The sequence below is a fragment of the Cervus canadensis genome, chromosome 6 (genome assembly GCF_019320065.1).
Source record: "Cervus canadensis isolate Bull #8, Minnesota chromosome 6, ASM1932006v1, whole genome shotgun sequence".
Taxonomy (NCBI): domain Eukaryota; kingdom Metazoa; phylum Chordata; class Mammalia; order Artiodactyla; family Cervidae; genus Cervus; species Cervus canadensis.
The window spans coordinates 83,255,579-83,275,532 of NC_057391.1; the positions used below are offsets into that span (position 1 = coordinate 83,255,579).

At 50.3% G+C, this 19,954-nt stretch overlaps 1 protein-coding gene and 1 pseudogene across 3 annotated transcripts; one reads left to right on the forward strand and one right to left on the reverse strand.

Moving 5' to 3' along the window:
• Positions 1–35: 35 nt before the first annotated feature.
• Positions 36–7,779, forward strand: AHSA1 (activator of HSP90 ATPase activity 1). Of its 3 annotated transcripts, XM_043472654.1 has the most exons (10): positions 36–150; positions 367–541; positions 1,877–2,067; positions 3,668–3,750; positions 4,161–4,278; positions 5,327–5,415; positions 6,268–6,396; positions 6,850–6,951; positions 7,220–7,271; positions 7,389–7,779. In XM_043472654.1, the coding sequence occupies exons 2-10, from the start codon at positions 462–464 to the stop codon at positions 7,559–7,561; spliced, it is 1,017 nt and encodes a 338-aa protein (XP_043328589.1). In that variant the 5' UTR covers positions 36–150; positions 367–461; the 3' UTR covers positions 7,562–7,779. The 3 variants fall into 3 exon arrangements, with proteins under 3 accessions (XP_043328589.1, XP_043328590.1, XP_043328588.1); XM_043472653.1 differs by lacking the exon at positions 36–150 and having other exon boundaries at positions 302–541; XM_043472655.1 differs by lacking the exons at positions 36–150; positions 6,268–6,396 and having other exon boundaries at positions 301–541.
• On the reverse strand, positions 2,714–19,661 carry LOC122444324 (annotated as a pseudogene).
• Positions 19,662–19,954: the final 293 nt, after the last annotated feature.

The window sequence follows — 19,954 nt, forward strand, 5'->3', positions numbered from 1 at the left end:
CTCGTGCCTAAGCCCGTTTCCTCTCCTTTCAGCTCGACCTTCCGAGGTTATCCCGTGGGTCACTCGACAAGACTACAACTCCCGTGAGGCCAAGCAGGGCCGATGAAGGGTTTAGGGAAACAATGAAACGTGTCCTGTGTGTCTCTGTGGGTGAGGAATGGTCGTGTGAGCTGTCGCCTTTCGGGCCTTTCAGGGCATAACTCGAAGGAGTGTGAAGGATTCCTTAGAACAGACAGAAACGAAGGTCCGGCGAGGGGCAGCCGACGTACCCGGCGGGAGGGAGGCGGAGCCGGAAGTCAAGGCGGGGAGGGCCGGGGGGGGGGTGGAGGGAAAAGCAAGCCAGGAGGATCTTGCAGCTTCTTCTAGTAGTTTCCAGGCGCTGCCGGGCGGCCGCGACCGGGCTGTCCTGAGGCTGTGGCTGTGGCTGCTCGGGAGCTGTTGGCGGTGCGATAGGAGAGCCGATGGCCAAGTGGGGTGAGGGAGACCCACGCTGGATCGTGGAGGAGCGGGCGGACGCCACCAACGTCAACAACTGGCATTGGTGAGGGCCAGCGGGCCAGGCCGCGGCCGGGCCGGGGGCTGCGGGGGGGTGGGCTCTGGAACCTTAGCCGGGACACTGCTGGGGTCGAGGCAACCCTGCCTGCCAGGAGATGGGCGTGGGTCCTTCCTGTCTCCCGGGGTCCGTAAGTCGCAAGCCCCTCCAGCCTCTGACCTCCGTTTCATTGGGTGGAGGGGAGGCCCGGGGTTGGGGTCGGGGGAAGACGTAGAAGGCTGCATTCCAGACGAGGGGGGTTCCATAGGAGGACTTAACCCTCCCCTCGGCTGCTGCATTCAGCCTGAGCGGAGAGATGCTTCTCACACGTGGCCGGAGGCGTCATTGAGACCCAAAACTGCCGTGTATAGTGTTGAGAGATTGCAATGTTAGGCTCGAGAGGGTTGGAGTTACTATTTTTTCGGCTTTCGGGTGGAATTAAAAGTCAGTCATAAGGGATCGCAGCCTCACTCCAGAAAGCCAGGTCTTAGAACGTGTTGTGCAGGTGCTCAGAGCTGAGTGATGCTCCAAGGCGCCGTGGCCTCTCACCCGGAACTGTTAAGTTGGTTGTATCGTCGCTCCAGGGACTGCCGCTGGTTGCCGGGCAATCATGGTTTATAATCCAGCTACTCTTAAAAGCCTACTCTCTTTAATGAAATCTTCTGCAAGTAATATTTTTTATTCTTTCTGAGTCCACTGAACTTTGTATGTAAACTGTAGTTTTACTTTGTTGCAGCTCATCTTACTGTTGTTTTCTCTACTAGTTAGAAAGTTAGAAGGTAGATAGTTTTCCTTTGTATTTCAGCCTGCTTCCTCTCCTCTTAACATAGAATGGGTTGACTTTAATTTTTGTTTGTTTTGAAACCCGGGACTTTCATTGTTTTCAGGGCCATTTGAAGGGCAAAAAATTTATAACACAGCGTGAATTTGATATAGGTCAAAACACTGCGCTAATGAGATCAAGATTATTGGTTTATTCTTAACTGGACCTTTTGGCTCACTGCGTACCGTAACCCCCTTGTGTGCTCCTGACCTCAGAAGCGCACAGTTTTCCATTTGGTCAGACGGGGGCGCCATGTTAAAGTATTCAGTACTGACTCCAGCACCATCATGCTGAGAGAGGAAAGGAGAATTTTCCATTAAGTTTGAAACCATGCCATACAGCAGTAGTCCTTATTGACAGTATAGGACTCCTGGTCTTCCTAAGCGCGTTTGTAGACATGGTGGAGTGGGGCTGAGGGTTTTGGGTTCTTTTCCAGCCTCCTGTAGCCTTGGGTGCTCTTGCATAGAGCAAGCAGTGTATCCTTCATTCGCTGCTGGTCCATAGCTCTGTTTGTTTTGCAGGACAGAGAGGGATGCTTCGAACTGGTCCACAGATAAGCTGAAAACACTGTTCCTGGCTGTCCGTGTGCAAAATGAGGAAGGCAAGTGTGAGGTGACAGAAGTGAGTAAGCTTGATGGAGAGGCATCTATTAACAATCGCAAAGGCAAACTTATCTTCTTTTACGAGTGGAGCATCAAACTAAACTGGACAGGTAAGTCTGTGCTCGGCTTTTAGGATAGGGGTTAACGGCATTTTGATTGACCTGTTCAGGAGCCAGGGAGAACAGGTTTTGAGAGGTTATGAGCTTTCTTCGAGGGAGATAGTGCTGCTTTAGAGTCCTATAGGAAGCAGTATCGAATGTTTAAATTTTTCTGTCCATTTCTGCAGGACACTAAATGGGTTTCCTCTCTGTGGGTCTCACAAGTCTCTACTGATGTAGCAACTGGGCTGCTGAATCTTTGGGCCTTGTCCTGTTTGGGAGCATACAATGTTGACATTTTTTCAGACTAGCTATTTCTGCCTCTTGGATGACTTGAAAGTAGGCTATGGGAGTTTTTGGCTTTTGTTTTTTTAATTCCAGTGTGAACCTAATAGTTTAGAGTGCTGTGGTAATGCTACTTGCATGTGATTATAACGGGCCAGTTTTATTCTCTAGCTTAATGTCTCTTTTGTGAGGATATTAGGACAGAATTGGGGCCATCCTTGGATGGTCCTGACAGGAAGGAAAGACGGTAGAGTTAAAAGAGTACATGTACGGGGCAAAACCTGGAAACTCTTCTCAAGTGAGTGGTCACAAAGAGGCACAATGTATTTTTGTCTTTTTTTTTAATTAAAACGTAGCAGTCTGGAAGAGACCATAGGTGTCGTCTTTCCCAGCCTCCTTTTTATAGATGGAGAAACTGAGGCCTAGAGAGGTAAAGATAAATACATGTTAACTTTGAAATACAGTCAGTTCTGCTAATAACGTGACACGTGTTTCTAAAATTCACCACACTATGCAGAATCTTCTAACAAAAACCACAGGGCTTGTAGGGAAGATGGGGTTAGGGACATGACAGAATACTCAAAAGCTTCATCAGTGATATTTTTTTAAATTTAAGAATGTAAAAATTGGTGGCACAGTTTACACATATTAAATCATAAGAAATACATAAATCATTTGACAAATATCGTGCTTTACCTTGACCAAAACCTGAGGTTTGCTTGTGAAAGTGGGCATCAGGAGCACGGAGGGACGTGGCTTGTTTTGAGGTGCTGGAAGGAGAGTCGTAGGAAATCAGAAGGAGCATCATAACACCGGTCGTGGGTGGCGTAGCTCCTGACACGTGGTAAACTGAGGTCACTGTCAGATAAACGCTGAGACGTGTGTTTTGTGTTTTCCTATACAGCTCTCTTTAGGTTTCTTTGTGGATGAAAGTGCATATAACCAAATATGAAATTCGTGTTACAATCAAATCGTCACTTAATATACGTATAGTATTGGAACAAATTTGTATTTTCAAAACAAGCGTTTTAGCAAAACTGCCAGTATTAGCTATTAACCCACATCCTCAGCAGAGTCCATGCTAATGCTGAATTGACGTAGCTGTTAGTCTCACACTGGTAACACAGTTATCCCCAGAAATCTGATGAGAAAAGACATTTCAGGGAGGGGGGCAATGGCTGCATCTGGTGTGGCAGCCACCTTCTCTCAGAATAAAGAAGGTGGGTTCAGTGTCCAAAAGAAGCATAAGCAAAATAGTGGTTAGGCGTCCGGAGCAGGAGACTTAGCCTGGAGAGTAGGAGACTGATAATACTGTTACTTTTGACAGGTACCTCCAAGTCTGGAGTGCAGTACAAGGGCCATGTGGAGATCCCCAATTTGTCTGATGAAAATAGCGTGGATGAAGTGGAGGTTTGTGTTTTCTAATTCCTCATCTGTCTGAGTCTTCCACATCCTCTTATTCTCAGATGAGAAAAATGACCTGTCATTCAAGATTACAGACCAGGCTTGGCCTAAGCATTCAGAACCCCGGTCTGCAGACGACTTTCTGGGTCTGTGGTGCCATTAGCTTCCCGAGCAGTTGATGCTTATTCAGTTACTTTGCTCTGGTGAGGGGTGAGAGCTGTAACATTAACCACTTTTGTCTTGGCAGTAGGTGGCAGAGAGACCTTGAGGAGAAACGCTCGCGGGGATTGTGCGAGTACCTCGCCGTCGTGCATTTCCTCTGCAGACGTCAGCAGTCAGCTGACCACTCAGCACCTGCATCCTCCAGTTGGGTGCCTCTCAAGCTGTTCACCACCTGCTTCTGATCTTTCATTCAGATTAGTGTGAGCCTTGCCAAAGATGAGCCTGACACAGATCTCGTGGCCTTAATGAAGGAAGAAGGGGTGAAACTTCTAAGAGAAGCAATGGGAATTTACATCAGCACCCTCAAAACAGGTATCCTTTGAATAGTTATGAGTGCCTTGAGAAGATAGTTTTCCATCTGTCAGATGCTAATTAAGGGGCTTGACAGTTCTCTCTTTAGTAAAGGAGTAGAAATTTGGGCAGAGGAGGCTTATTTCATCTTGAAATCAGTCTGTAAAGTTTGAATAAGGGAAAGATTTAGAGATGTATTGTCTAGTGCATTGGCTGTTGAGGACGTGAAATGTGGCAGTCCAAATTGAGATGTGCTGTGAGTATAAAATATGCAATAAATTTTGAAGACTTGGTATTTTTTTAAAAAGAGGAATATCTCAATTATTTGATATTGACGGCACACAAATGGTAGAATGGATATATTAGGCTAAATGTGGTCAAAATTAATTTCACCTGTCCGTTTTAACGGTTTGGGGTGGTTACTAGAAAATTTAATGTTCCATTTAAGGCTGAGGTGGTATTTCTGTTGGACTCACTGATCTAAAGACCCGGAATCTCCAGACTGAGCACTTGAGCACAGTCCTGGACTCTTCTCAGGCTTAGGTGAATAGCAGTCCTCTCAGCTGTCCCCCAGAACTCCAGCTTTGGCCATGTGGCATGGTCTGTGGGTCGGAGTACTGATGGTGACCATCAGAGGGAGCCAGTGTAGAGGTGGGAACCAGTGCTCTGAGGCCCTAACAGCTGTGGCTGTCCTACAGAGGTACGGCAGAGTGGAGAAGGGGACTAAATACGCAGCTGCGATCATCTTCCCCACTTTGAAGGCTTTGGAAGTGCCACTGCATTCATTGGCTGCCATCTGTAGTAGACCTCACACACATTTAACAAGTTGTGCTTCTTCTAATTGAGTCAGGGGTTTCAGGTAATCCCAGGGACCATACTACATTCTGTAGGATGCACTCAGGTACCCATCTGGCATGGATCAAAGGGAAAGACGTAAAATGGATAGACTCCTCCTTCTGTTGTCATTACCTCCTCCTGAGTTAGGACAGCCATGTTTGTGAACTACAGTGAAGCCCCAAATCTCAGCTACTGAGAAATAACTTCCAAGAGCCGGATTTTGTCTTTTCAGAGTTCACGCAGGGTATGATCTTGCCTACAGTGAATGGAGAGTCAGTAGACCCAGCCGGGCCGCCAGCACTGAAAACTGAGGAGCGCAAGGTAACCGGTATCCCTGCGTGGTGGGGCGGGAGGCTGTCTGGAAAGGGAGTTGAGACACTGCCTCTTCCTTAAGTCTTTATCTCAGCTCTTTTTCTCCCACCCTAACCTCCGAGCCAGAGGTGCTGCTTTTCAGGGTCCACAGAATGTAGTTGTCTGTAGCCCCATCTTTAACCTGGTTTTTATTCATTTATGACAGACCCCTAGAGCAAATGGAAGCCATCAAGCCATCAGGGGCTTCAGAGTCCAACTCTTGGCATTTAACACCAGTGAGGAGGTTATGAACACAGATTCCCCTATATGCATCTAAAATAATATATGGACATTTCATCCTTTGATATTAAAGGTCTCATCAAAGTATCAGAGGTTACTTAGGTCACTGACTTCACCTAACAGGAAACTGATTGAGTTCATCCCATTGGAAGGGAGAACAAACTTTTTTCTAGAGTTGGTGCTTGTTTGGTTTGGCTTCAGCACTTGATTTTCAGCCCTCTTGCCCCTTTGTCAGCACTCTGAAGGATATTCTGGGGGTGCTGCTTCCAGCTATTTTAATAGACATTCTGCTTGAGGATTACACAGGACTCTTCAGAAGTACATAATGATTTAGTGTGTCCTTTGGCAGTGGGCATTTAAATAAGCATCACTCTTTCACCCAGAGTGGCATTGAGAGTTTGCTGAGAAAGTTTCCCTCCTGACAGAAATGCCTGCACATAAATCTCCTCTGACCCCCTGTAATAATTTAGCCTTGGCGGTGACAAGGTTTGTGAGAATGAATGGCGGTGTGTCCCTGCAGCCCTGTGAAGTGAGGTCTCACCAGTACTCTATAAACTGACAGTTTCACTGCCACTTCCACAGGCTAAGTCTGCTCCTTCAAAAACCCAGGCCAGACCTGTTGGTGTCAAAATCCCCACTTGTAAGATCACCCTTAGAGAAAGCTTCCTGACATCACCAGAGGAGCTCTATAGAGTTTTTACCACCCAAGAGGTAAGTATAGTCCTGTCCTTCCAGCTCCTGGCGTCTGCCGTTCCAGGTGACTAGAGTTGTGTGCACGTCCTCTCATTGTGCAGAAAAGTGCTGAGTGGAACCACGAGGCTTTCCTCATTCACGAAGAGGCAAAGGAAAGAATGTTCAAGCCACCACTCATCAAAGTGGATTTGCCTTTTTTTTTTCTTCTTGTACTAGTTTTGGGTCCTGTAAGTGGGAACAACTGGAATCATTCATGTTAGAAAAGTAAATGGACCCAATGTACTAGCATCCTGGATTTAGAATTACTTGAGTTGAAGCATGGTCTCTGCTGGAACAGAAGAGAACCTGAAGCTGGTTCTTGGGCAGAGTAGTGTCTTTGGAATTGAGAGCTGAGGCACGCAGGTGTCAGCTGGCATTTCTCCACGGTCCCCCTGAGAGCCACACATCTTCCAACCTCCTTTTTTTCTGCAGCTCGTTCAGGCCTTCACCCACGCTCCTGCTATGTTAGAAGCAGACAAAGGTGGCAAGTTTCACCTGGTAGATGGCAATGTCTCTGGAGAATTCACTGATCTGGTGAGTTCCTGCTAGCCAGGAAGACTTTTATCAGCTTAGAAGAATAATGTGTCCCTCCCTCCCTGCTCCCCGCCTTTTTCTTTCCAGCTCTGTAGATAAAATTTAAGACTTTAATCTCTTGGGTCAGTAAAAGCTCATTTTGTTTTTCAAAGGAATGCTACAGTTGGACTCTCTCACCTTCCTATAATTTTTTCCTTCATGAGGTAAAATTAGTTCTTCCGGGAGAAAGCAAACATCGAAAAGAGGCTGACCTCTCTGATTATTTCAGGTCCCTGAGAAATACATTGCGATGAAGTGGAGGTTTAAATCTTGGCCAGAAGGTAAGCAAGCATGTTTGTTCAATGCCGTTGCCTCCAGAACCCTTTCTTTTCCCCCCTCGCCTCAGGCCCCTATGGAAACCCTGGATCTGAAACCTCCCTCCCTCTGCCTTCCCCCAGGGCATTTTGCCACCATCATGTTGACCTTCATCGATAAGAATGGAGAGACTGAGCTGTCCATGGAGGGCCGAGGCATCCCCGCCCCAGAGGAGGAGAGGACGAGGCAGGGCTGGCAGCGGTACTACTTTGAGGGCATCAAACAGACCTTTGGCTATGGCGCGCGCTTGTTTTAGGCCCCGCAGCGGGGGTACAGCCTGCCCAACACTTGAGTCCAGCCCTCCCCTGACCGGGGCTGGTGACTCACAGGACTGCACCATCCCGACCACTAACCTGGGGCTGGGGCCCTGTCCCTTCATGTATACCTTGGGTTTGTGCATGTTTGCTGGGTGGGAACAGAGGGTGATTTCTCTTTTATGTGTACATACGCTAAATAAACGTAATTTAAAAAACATGCATGTCTGGAACCTGTGTTGATGGGGTAGCTGTATTAAAGAGTTCCCCTGAAGGTTTTGAATTAAAAAAAAGGGTTTTGTCTCCTTCTAGCTAAGTGTACATAATCAAGAGGCATGAAGGGAGCCTGCTTCTTACCAGCAAGCATTCCTGAGCTCATGTCCTTTCATACTGAAGACCCGCAAAAAAGGGCAGTGAAATGTAGCCTGGCGGGGGTGGGGGTGATACTTTGCAGTAAGCAGTACCAATAAACTCCATGGCTGGTGGAGGTGGCATTCTGGGGCTCCCACTCCCCATGGCCTCTTACCCTCTTGCAAAAAGATCACCAGGCGCTGGTTTGAGATGCAGACAGAGATTCCCCATCCTGTGGGTCTTGTGTTTATATTCACTGAGGTTCTGTTTATTGAGCAGTTTCTACCTTCCAGACACTGCACTAAGCAGTTTCCTTACAGTAGCTTCATTAGCCCCCACAATCACCCTGTGAGATAGATTACCACCATTTCTGTTTTACAAGAACCTACTCCTTGTATTTCTTAATTGATACCCCAGATCCTACCACAGATAATTTAGCAGAGTTGGGGTTTGGAACAAGAACTGAAAACTGCAGAGCCAATGCTCAAGTCCAAACTTGTCTACTGCTTTGTCATTGCATTCATGCCCACAAAGAAGCAGCTACATTTCTAGCATGTTGGGCGTCCCTCCCGGAGTAGGACATTCCAGACCTATTACTCCCAGAGAGAAGAAAAATTGAAAATCCTTGTTAGAGTATTTTTAAATATCTGGTTCCATTAAACAAGCTTACTGAGCACTGACCAAGTGGGGTCAGTGCTACTGACCTTAGTGGGGCCCAGGCTGCCGTGTTCAGGTAGAGATAAACTACCTACATGCATGCGTGCTTAGTCATGTCCCAACTTTTTGCGACCTTATGGACTGTAGCCCGCCAGGCTTCTCTGTCCATGGGAGTTCTCCAGGCAAGAATACTGGACTGGGTCACCATGCCCTCCCCCAAGGTATCTTCCTGACCCAGAGATCGGACCTGCGTCTCATGTGTCCTGTGTTGTCAGGCAGGTTCTTTACCACTAGCACCACCTGGAAGCCCAACTACCTGCATGGGGAGGGTCATTTCCTGGACAAGCCCCACCCCGGGTCCACCCCAGTGAGAGTCAGCTTTTGATCCAGACACCATCCCCTGCAGCTACAGCTATTTGCTTCATCTATTTTTGCCTGTTTTATTAAGTGGCATGGATGCCTGCAGGCTAATCCTACCAATATGAGCTGGTCAAAATGTAATTAAAGCAGAAAGTCAGTACTGGTCTGGATAATTTAGACCCCCAAGGTCCCCCCGCCCACTGGCTTGAATTACTCAACAAGTGCTGGACTGAAGCAATCTTCGTCTAATTGGGCATTATGTCTGCTGCCTGGGGGTCCAAAAAGTACTTTTATAAAAAATAAAGTACATGGACTCTAGCTTGAATCAAATCAAGAATTCTGTGGAACTGCCCTGGTGGTCCAGTGGTTAAGACAGCATTTCCAATGCAGGAGGCACAGGTTCGTTCCCTAGTCAGGGAACTAAGATACCACATGCTATGTGGTGTGGGAAAAAAAAAAACAAACACAAAAGGACCCCCTTCTAACACAGAGACCGGTGACAAAGAAGGACCGCTTTCACACCTGGCTGGAAAATTACCAATTCCATAATACCTAGGAAAAATCTGAAGCAAAGTTTACTAATGCCTTAATAAAAATCAAAGCACCAGGCAAAGTAGCTGTCATGTGAGAGCTCAGCAACATTCACATCCCCAGTACTGATGCTGTTACAACTTCGGTCCCACTGACAGCATTCTGGTTAGGTATCAGAGCCTAAAAAGCAGAATGACAGAGCTAAAAACAGAACTTTGGACTTGGGTTTGAATTGTAAATGTCACCACCTAACAAATTGGACAAATTTCCTCATCTGTAAAATGGGTATAGTAGGTAACTATGAGAGCATTAGGGGCTTTCCAGGTGGTGACAGTTGTAAAGACCCCACCTGCCAATGCAGGAGACCTAAGAGACGTGGATTCGATCCCTGGATCGGGAAGATCCCCTGGAGAAGGGCATGGCAACCCACTCCTGTATTCTTGCCTGGAGAATCCCATGGACAGAGGAGCCTGGTCTATAGGGTCATAAAGACTCAGACACGACTGAATCGACTTAGCACTCACAAGAGCATTAGAGATGAACGGAGAAGCTCTGGCACCTGGTAGCATGTTACCTGGGGATTCCCTGGTAGTTCAGCTGGTAAAGAATCTGCCTGCAGTGCAGAAGACCTGGGTCTGGTCCCTAGGTTCTAGGTTCGGAAGATCCCGTACCTGCTGACTTTTGGGCTCCCAGGCCCACATATTTTCCTTTAAGCAGGAATTGATCCTTTAAAAAGCCGGTTAACTGGCCAAATTGCAAATCCTAGGCTAAGGGTTCACCTCAACTAAAGTACCATCTGAGAGGAACCTGTTAAATGCCAGAGAGTGGCTTCTACCCCAGTGACTCATCCTGGGTGTGGGGTGTAGCCTGTGAGCTTACATTTTAATACCCAGGTACTGATACCAAGGATGGATTTTGAGGAGCACTTCAACATATTAAGAAAATCTAATTGTAATGGAGGAAACAAGGAAGCACATCTGGGTCCCTTTTGTGAATAATGAGACAAAGGAGCTGAAACATCCTGTCTTCCAAGAGACCAGGACCATCAGCAGGATCTGGCAGGTTTGTACTGGGGGTTGTTTTAAACACTAGTTAGAATTCAATGTGACCAGTCTTGCCTAGCTTAGGACCCTTCATAACGTAACCCAGGGTTGGGGAAATGGGGGCAAAGCCATCCAGGTGGCCGAGGCAGCTAAGTTAGCAACAGCGGTGGTGTTCTTGCTGGATGTGTGGTCACAGATGGCTCCCGGGGTCCAGGACAAGAATAACAGCCAGGTGAGCTAGGATGGCCTACACTGGACCAGAGCAGGGGAGGGCCCTCTCTTTATTTCCTGGGCCCCTCCCGGCTTTGACACCAGCCACTCCTAAAATCCTCCCTTTAGCAGGGTCAGTGACCCCTCTGCACCTGTTTCTCCTCACACACAGGTGTTCCCTAAGCCCGCAGCCACCTGCACGGTGTCTCTTTCTCCTTTGTACAGTTTGAATAAACACTGTTTTATAGCTGATCAACACCCCAGTCCCTTCAAAGCTCCTTTCCAGCCCCTGTTTCTTTAGTTTCTCTCATCTGTGGCTTGACATGGTAGCAATTTAGAGTGTCACTTAGATTACAGATTTTAAAATGGGGCTGCGTAATTGCCAAGCTTTAGGTATAGATTAAATTTAGATAGTGCATTTTAGTGTCAAGGTAAATTATATTAGACAGGAGGGGGATCTGCATTCAGTTCAGTTCAGTCACTCAGTCGTGTCCAACTCTTTGCGACTCCATGGACTGCAGCACGCCAGGCCTCCCTGTCCATCACCAACTCCCGGAACCTACTCAAACTCATGTCCATTGAGTCCGTGATGCCATCCAACCATCTCATCCTCTGTCGTCCCCTTCTCCTCCTGCCTTCAATCATTCCCAGCATCAGGGTCTTTTCAAATGAGTCAGCTCTTTGCATCATGTGGCCAAAGTACTGGAGTTTCAGCTTCAGCATCAGTCCTTCCAATGAACATTCAGGACTGATTTCCTTTAGGATGGACTGGTTGGATTCCTTGCAGTCCAAGGGACTTTCAAGAGTCTTCTCCAACACCATAGTTCAAAAGCATCAATTCTTCTGCACTCAGCTTTCTTTATAATCCAACTCTCACATCCATACACAACTACTGGAAAAACCATAGCCTTGACTAGACAGACCTTTGTTGGCAAAGTAATGTCTCTGCTTTTTAATATGCTGTCTAGGTTGGTCATAGGTTTTCTTCCAAGGAGCAAGCGTCTTTTAATTTCATGGCTGCAGTCACCATCTGCAGTGATTTTGGAGCCCAAAATATAAAGTCTGCCACTGTTTCCACTGTTTCTCCATCTATTTGCCATGAAGTGATAGGACCAGATGCCATGATCTTAGTTTTTTGAATGTTGAGCTTTAAGTCAACTTTTTCACTCTCCTCTTTCACTTACATTAAGAGGCTCTTTAGTTCTTCTTCAACTTTCTGCCATAAGGGTGGTGGCATCTGCAAATATCTGAGGTTATTGATATTTCTCTCAGCAATCTTGATTCCAGCTTGTGCTTCCTCAAGCCCAGCGTTTCTCATGATGTACTCTGCATATAAGTTAAATAAGCAGGGTGACAATATTCAGCCTTGACGTACTCCTTTTCCTATTTGGAACCAGTCTGTTGTTCCATGTCCAGTTCTAACTGTTGCTTCCTGACCTGCATACACATTTCTCAAGAGGCAGGTCAGGTGGTCTGGTATTCCCATCTCTTTCAGAATTTTCCACAGTTTATTGTGATCCACATAGTCAAGGGTTTGGCATAGTCAGTAAAGCAGAAATAGATGTTTTTCTGGAACTCCCTTGCTTTTTTGATGATCCAGTGGATGTTGGCAATTTGATCTCTGGTTCCTCTGCCTTTTCTAAAACCAGCTTCAACATCTGGAAGTTCTCAGTTCAGGTATTGCTGAAGCCTGGCTTGGAGAATTTTGAGCATTACTTTACTAGTGTGTGAGATGAGAGCAATTGTGTAAGTAGTTTGAGCATTCTTTGGCATTGCCTTTCTTTGGGATTGGAATGAAAACTGACTTCTTCCAGTCCTGTGGCCACTGCTGAGTTTTCCAAATTTGCTGGAAAATTGAGTGCAGCACTTTCACAGCATCATCTTTTAGGATTTGAAACAGCTCAACTGGATTTCCATCACCTCCACTTGCTTTGTTTATAGTGATGCATCCTAAGGCCTACTTGACTTCGCATTCCAGAATGTCTGGTTTTAGGTGAGTGATCACACCATCGTGATTACCTGGGTCATGAAGATCTTCTTTGTATGTGATCAGCATTAGGTATAGATTAAATTTAGATAGTGTATTTATTAGAAAGGAGCGGAATTAGTTTCCTGTGAAAACAGACTCTCGTGTATCTCTTTTTTTTTTTATGTTTCTCCTAAAACATAATTAAAACGTTCCTGAGCTAATCGTGGGCTTCCCTGGTGCTAATCCTATTAAATTCCCCATTCAAGAGACAGGGAAATGAACTTGGCTCCCATCTAGGGACCTGAGATGCTGCCCTCTTTGATCCTGTAATATTCTAGTTGCACCAGTGTTGTTAGATTGTGATCCCAGACCAGACTAACACACTTACCTTCAGGTGTGATGGTAACTGAAAACATCTGGCTCCCTGAGCTTCTCCAGGTAGCGGCTCTGAACACATCTTGTCTCATCCGGCTTCCTGATGTGACTTCCCCAAATGCCTGGAGTGACAGTGGAGTGTATGGTAAGGGTACCAACTAAGGCAGGGTATAGGTCCACCTCGGTCATCTTTTAGGTGGAGTCCTTGGGACAACTCTGCATCAGATCCCCTTGCGGCAAGTTCCTTGGGGAAGTAGGGCCACTTCCTCTGGTGTCAATATAATTTCTCTCTCCGACCAAAGGACTCTGAATGTGCCCCTGAGGTCCTGCTAGCTCCTCCTTGCCTCTCAGGTAACCCTTTATGAGTCTGAGTAAAGATAACCTAACCAATGTAAGCTCTGCACCCCGGATCTTTATCTGCCCAGCTGGGTTGTATGTGTGTTAAGTCGCGTCAGTCATGTCCGACTCTGCAACCCCATGGACTGTAGCCCGCCAGGCTCCTCTGTCCATGGGATTCTCCAGGCAGGAATACTGGAGTGAGTTGCCATACCTTCCTCCAGAGGGTCTTCCTGACCCAGGGATTGAACTCTCATCTCCTATGTTTACCTGCATTGGCAGGCAGATTCTTTACCACTAGCGCCACCTGGGAAGCCCAGCTGGGTTAGGTAATTACAAACACAGCCCAGGGAAGCTTGACTTAATAGGTCAGCAAGGGCTCCCTACATTTCTCTGCTCCACTGGGGACTCAAATTCTTTATCAGACAGAATTAGAAAACAAAGTGCTTTGTTGCTGAGGTTCCCAGAGAGCTTCAGGGCAGCTGTCTAAGGGCTAGAACGGAAGTGACCAGCCTTTAAGAGGCTTTTGTGAACAGAGACAACTGGGACATCAGCATTTCAACCCCACAGAAGGCAAGGCAGTGTGGCTGCAGAGGGGAGAGGGAGGTGACGGTGAGGGGAGGCAGGGAAGAGGCAGGAGGTGCTGGCAGAGCTGATCACACGCGTCTCTTCCCAGCTCTGAGCTCAGTGCATTCAGCGACATCACCTTGGGAGCTTAAAGTGGGCCACAGTGGGTATGTTTACACCACAGAAATTGCCCAAACACTGCAAACCAGGGCTGTCCCCTAACACACACACACACGCCAGGGCTGTCCCCTAACACACACCTACACACCCACACGGAGAACAGATCTACCAGCTCACCCTGCACCTGATCCGTCCTGCATTGGTTCCGAGCCCTCCCCAAGCCTGACCCTGTGCTTAGTCAGGGCGGTGTGATCTCCCAGCCCCACAACATTCCTACAAGTTGGATAGAACAGAGGTGAGCTGGATAAAGTAAGCCCCCAGAACTGGTCGATCCCTGCCCCACCCGGATATCCTGCTTCGTCTTGGCTGCTTCAGCCTATCCACTTATGTCTCCACCGCGGACCTTCGGGCCTAGGCTGAGGTGGTCTCCACTGGAACCTCCATGGGAAGCAGCTCCGTGAGAGGGCTGATGACCACCCTCCCAGCAGGGGTGGGCAAGACGGCCAGGTGCCACCGCTCAGAGTCGAGGAAGGTAGCTGGCCCGGGGGCGGCGGCGGGGGGCCGCGGGGGTGGCAGGGCTGGCCCTCGGGGCTGGGGCTTTGGGGGACTTAACGCAGGCTCCCGGAATCACTGCTGCATGTGGAGAGCCCGGCTCACCCCTGCTCCCAGGCCGAGGGAAGAAAATGGGTGGTCAGGCTGGGACAGCGCCTCCCAGCGGGCGTGAGGGGAGTTTCTCCACAGACAACGCATTTCCCGGCAGTCCCCGCGGCCGGGGGGGCGGAGCTCCGACCTCCCCCTGGGCCCCTGGGGGCGGGGTTCCAGCCTCACCCTGGGCCCCTGGAGAGGGGAGGGGCTCTGGCCTCACCCTGGGCCCCTGGGGGGGGGGGCGGGGCTCTGGCCTCACCCTGGGCCCCTGGGGGGGGGCGGGGCTCTGGCCTCACCCTGGGCCCCTTACTCACCCTTCGTCTGACCCCACACCGCGCTGACCTGCCTGTGCCAGGTTCCCAGGCACAGGGTTCGAGACTCCAGGCCTGCCTCACCAGGTCTGGGCAGAGGTGGGGCAAAGGTGGGGGGCCTGCGAGGAAGCGTTGTCCAGCGCGGCAGCCCCTCGTTAGTACTCCTTGGCTTCCTGCAACTGGGCCAGGTACTCCTCCTCGGGAGGGTTGTCCGCGCAGGCCCGGCCATTGTTGGGGGTCCGCACCACGTGGTAGCGGCTGCAGTCCGCCTTACACGGGATCCAGAGCAGCATGTCCACCTTGAAGTGCAGCTCGGGCTAGACGTTGGTGCTGACCAGGTCGGGGGCGCCGGCACCCTTGCCCCGGGTCAGCAGCTGGCTGCCCGCGTCCTAGCAGCAGTGCTGGGCCGCCGGCGTGCTGCAGAGAGCGCAGGCAGAGTGGGCCGTGGGCCGGTACACGTCCAGGCGCTGGTGCGGCCGCTGGCGTCGCTCCAGCGGAAGCTGTGGCCCTGATGCTCGTCCCGCGGGCTCACGGCGCTGGACACGGCCTCCAGCGGGTACGCGCACGGGCAGCTGGGCAGGGCCCGCAGCACCTGGCTTCAGGTACTTGGCCAGGAAGTCACTCTTGCAGTTCAGCCACTTCTCACCACTGCCCATATCTGCAGCAGTCAGGCGAAGGGGGAGGAAGGAGGGACCGGTCAGCCCCTGGGTGGGGTGGAGGTGGCTCAAGGGCCATACAAAGGTGTGGCTGGGAGGCACCTTAGGGGTAGATGGGGAGGGACCCACACTCGAGCCGGGGGCAGAACAATCTGGCCAACACGGTTGGGAGAGACCACACATCACCATCCAGGCAAGCTGAAGCAACAGGCTATGACCGCATGGACAAGGGCCAAGGGGCTGGAGGAAGGGGCTGGCAAGCCCTGATGAGCTACCCTTTGTACTTTTAGATGCTGGATGGTGGGAAAGATCCTGGAATCTCGGGGAACGAGCTGGGGTGGTAGGGGGGCAAGGACAGCTGTTTCAGCCGCCTGGTAAGAAAATGTTTCCCTGTTTTAACCACTCTCACTGGCCCATTCTTGTTCTTAACCTCACCCTTCTCAGGCTCACTCTATCCTTCTGGGCCCCCAGCGGCCCCTCTGTCTATGCCACCCTCCTCCCCTCTCCCTCTGTTGGGAAATGTGGCCTCTCTGACCGCAGAGAACAAACTGCTCCTTCCTCTTTGCTCCTGTCCGTTGGAGCCCACTTGGCAGTGCTGGGCCTGTGTGTCTTTCCCTCTAAGACCCTTGAGGGCTGGGACCAGGCTTAGTCTTCTGGGAATCTTCCCTTCCAGGCTCAGCGAGCTTCTGCAGCATGGAGCACAGGAGTCAACTGCAGGGAGGCTGCTAGCAGCTGCCTGCCTCCTTGCGGGGTGCAGGTGAGCGCCAGAGACACAGATGGGGAGTGTGCTGGCGAAAGCGTGGCCTGCTCCTCGCTGCTGGAAAGGAGGGGTCCTGGACCTCTGCACCCTGGCCGGTTTTGATAGCACCTGCTCCCCAGACAGAGCTCGCCAGGAGCATCCAAGAGTGACCAGGGAGAGCAAGCCAGAAGGTCCCTGTCCTGTTCTGTTCCTCTGGATGATCTCCCAAGCTCTGTGGCCCTGCTCAAGACCTTCTTCCCAGCAGGAATATCAGGCTGGGAAAGGCCAGTGGGCTGGTGAGGGGTGGGGCTCAGAAGTGCTATGGTCCCTTGCAGCTGGAAGATGTGCTCTGCATCCAGGGAGGCACTATTCCTGCCGGTGCAGTGAAGTTCCACCCTTCCGAGAGAGGTTCTCCTCCAGACCCCCAGCAGGCAGGGCTAGCCCCTCACACTGACTTGGGCTCAGCATGTCCATAGCATCGTGGGCCAGGGGCTGCCACCCCTCACTGGGGAGGCCCAAGGGGTCCTTGTCCTCGATGCCATGGGGAAGAGAGGAGGCCAGGCTGGTGGTGCCACAGGGCATGTCTGTGCCCCCGGTGGGCGCGCCAGCCCTCACTAGGCTCGAGGTGCCCACAGCACCTGGGACGGGCCAGGACTGCCATGTTTGTGAGCTTCCTGGCTCCCCCTCTCCCGAGTCCACCCTGTGCAAGGCTCAGACACCCACACACCCTGGGGACCAAGCCCCGGGTGCAAGCCACTCCCTCTGCAGGCGCTGGGGCTCATCTCACCAGGGCAGGGGGCAGGTCACAGGCGCGGGACTCGCAGAGTCCTCCGCTGGCTGCGGCCGCCACGGCTCCCACTGCAGGGAGACCAGGGGCTCCACTCCTCCCGAAGCTGATAGTGTGGGTCAAGGCAGGGAGCCAGGGGTGAGTGGGCAGAGCCCACAAGGCACCCTGGTGTGAATTAGCAAAAGGCACCGCCTTCCTCGGGAGAACACAGCCCTGGGGCCAGGACTCCCCTAACAGATGAAGCAGGGGTTGAATTTCAGCCCCACTCGCCTGCTCAGCTGGGCACCCCTGTGCAGCGAACACCCGGGCAAATGCAGGAGGTGTCACAAACCCCAGTCACCCACTCCATGCCCACTCAGCAACACAGAGCAAAGCTACCTGGAGGCCACCTGATCACTGCTGGGGGGACCTTGGAAAAGTCCCCCGACATCTTTAAGCTACAGTTTTATGTCAATCAAAACCATAGTTGACAATACTTCCCTGGCACTCGGGGTATTAAAGAATGTCCCCGCTCCTCATGTTAGTGACCCGGTCCTGCTCTGAGGGACCTGAAATGCACCAGGGCTCTTAGTGGAACCCCTGAAGTACTGAACACACACGCCCGGCCCTCTCCTCACTTCCCAGGCAAGTCTGAACAGGCTGGCACCAAGTGACTAAGAAAAACCAATAGAAGAGATGTTGAAAATCATGAAAATTCTGCCTGTTAACTTACAGGACTCTGGTGAAACAGGGAAAGCCTGCTATGACTTAGTCTGAACCAATGATGAGACACTAGGGCTCTGGGAAGTAGAGCTGTAACACTGTGTGAAACATGTCTTACCCAGGGAAAACCGGAACTGCAATACGCAAAAATAAAAATGCCTGTCATGGTGCGGGGGGGCGGCGGGGGGCAGGCTTCAGGTGATATTTTCTGAACAGTCTGTGTTGTTATGTTGTTTTCTAAAATAACAATAGCCAATACTTTGTTTACTATGTACTTAGACTTTAAAAGCATTAACTCACCACTTTCTACACTTAGTTCCATGTAGTAAGGGTTGCGCCCATCCCCATTCTGTAGAGGAAGGAACCAAGGCCCAGGGAGGTTAAGTAACTTGCCCAAGGTCACTCAACTGGTAAGCAGCAGACCCGGATTCAGACTCAAACCGTCTGAAAATGAGGTCAGTTGTGAGTGGTGGGATTTATTTATTTATTTATTTTTTGTCTTAGAATTATCTGTTTTATTTTTTTTTCCAATTATTTTTATTAGTTGGAGGCTAATTACTTCGCAACATTGCAGTGGGTTTTGTCATACATTGACATGAATCAGCCATGGAGCAACATGTATTCCCCATCCCGATCCCCCCTCCCACTTCCCTCCCCCACCTGATTCCCCTGGGTCCTCCCAGTGCACCTGGCCCGAGCACCTGTCTCATGCATCGAATGGTGGGATTTATAATTATTTCTTAATTTGTTGGAAAACTGATAGATGTGAATAAATATATTATTAACAAATGCCTGTTTTGCTTAGGGGATCTCAGGGCTATTGTGAGAGTCAAATGTTTTTCTTTTTAAAAAAAGCCTTTGCAAGCCTTGGGTGTTACTATTGAGCAGATGATGGTGTTGGTACAGGGTCTAAGCTCAAGACCTCCACAACCGCGCCTGCCCAGGAAGCTGTCACCCTTATTTCCGCTCAGGACCTCCAGGGGCAGCAGCCAGGGAGGTGAAGATGGGGGTACTCACCATAGCGATCAGGCTCCTCGAAGGCCCAGTCTTCCAGCCTCCTGCAGCCCCACTGAAACCCGGCTCCTGGTCATCTCCACCGTATTCCTCACTGTCCTCCTCCTGGTCCTCACCCTCACTGTCCTCGGGAGGGTGGTCCTCTTCCTCTTCCTGCTCTTTCCGCCCCCCCCCCCGCCCCGCCCCCGGGGCTCTGCCCTTGAGACGGGTCCTCCCTTCCTTGCCCTCCTAGCAGCCCCAGAATAGGGGCCGGAGGAGTTCCTCCGCGGGCAGCCAGCGGGGGGCGCCCTCGGACCAGCGATTGTTGGGCTCAGCCATCGGGTCAGCCACCACCTCGATGGTCACCTGCAGAGGGACAGACACACCCGGCCACGGAGGGAGGGCTCAGAGTCAGACTCTAGGAAGGGAGATGACAAGTCTAGGGTCAGAGGGAGAGGTCCAACCCTTTCCCTAAACCAGCCTGTTCTTCTGGTCAACCTTCTTGGCCTCCCTGGGGCAACTGGGGTCAGAGCCTAAGCCCTGGCATGCATCAGAATTCGCGGGAGATTCCTGACCCCCTGACCTCACCCCAGACAGATTTAACTAGTGTGAGATGGGACCAGGTGTGATGGTTCTGACATGTGCCAGGTTGGAGATCCACTCGTTTACGAGAAGCTAGGTTTGAATTCTGGCTCCAGCAGTCCGCAGGCTGCCCAGCTTCTGGGGCCACCGACAGCCCTGAACCTCCATTTCCTCATTGTAGGGCCAGAAAATGAGACCAAGTGTAACAGCAGCCTGGGGAAGGGCTCTTGTTCACCACTTTGTGCACAGAAAATAAGTAACATGAAATCATTTATGTGAAAGTGAGCTTAAAAAACATCACTTTGGGGCTATTACAAAGTAATATGCGGTCAAAGGACAAAATTTTTTTTGGGGGGGGGCCAACAAAATATAAAGAAAAGGGAAATCACCCATATTCTGTTTTTGACAGGTAACATTTTGGTGATTAACACTCCAAGTTTAGATATACAGATACAGATACA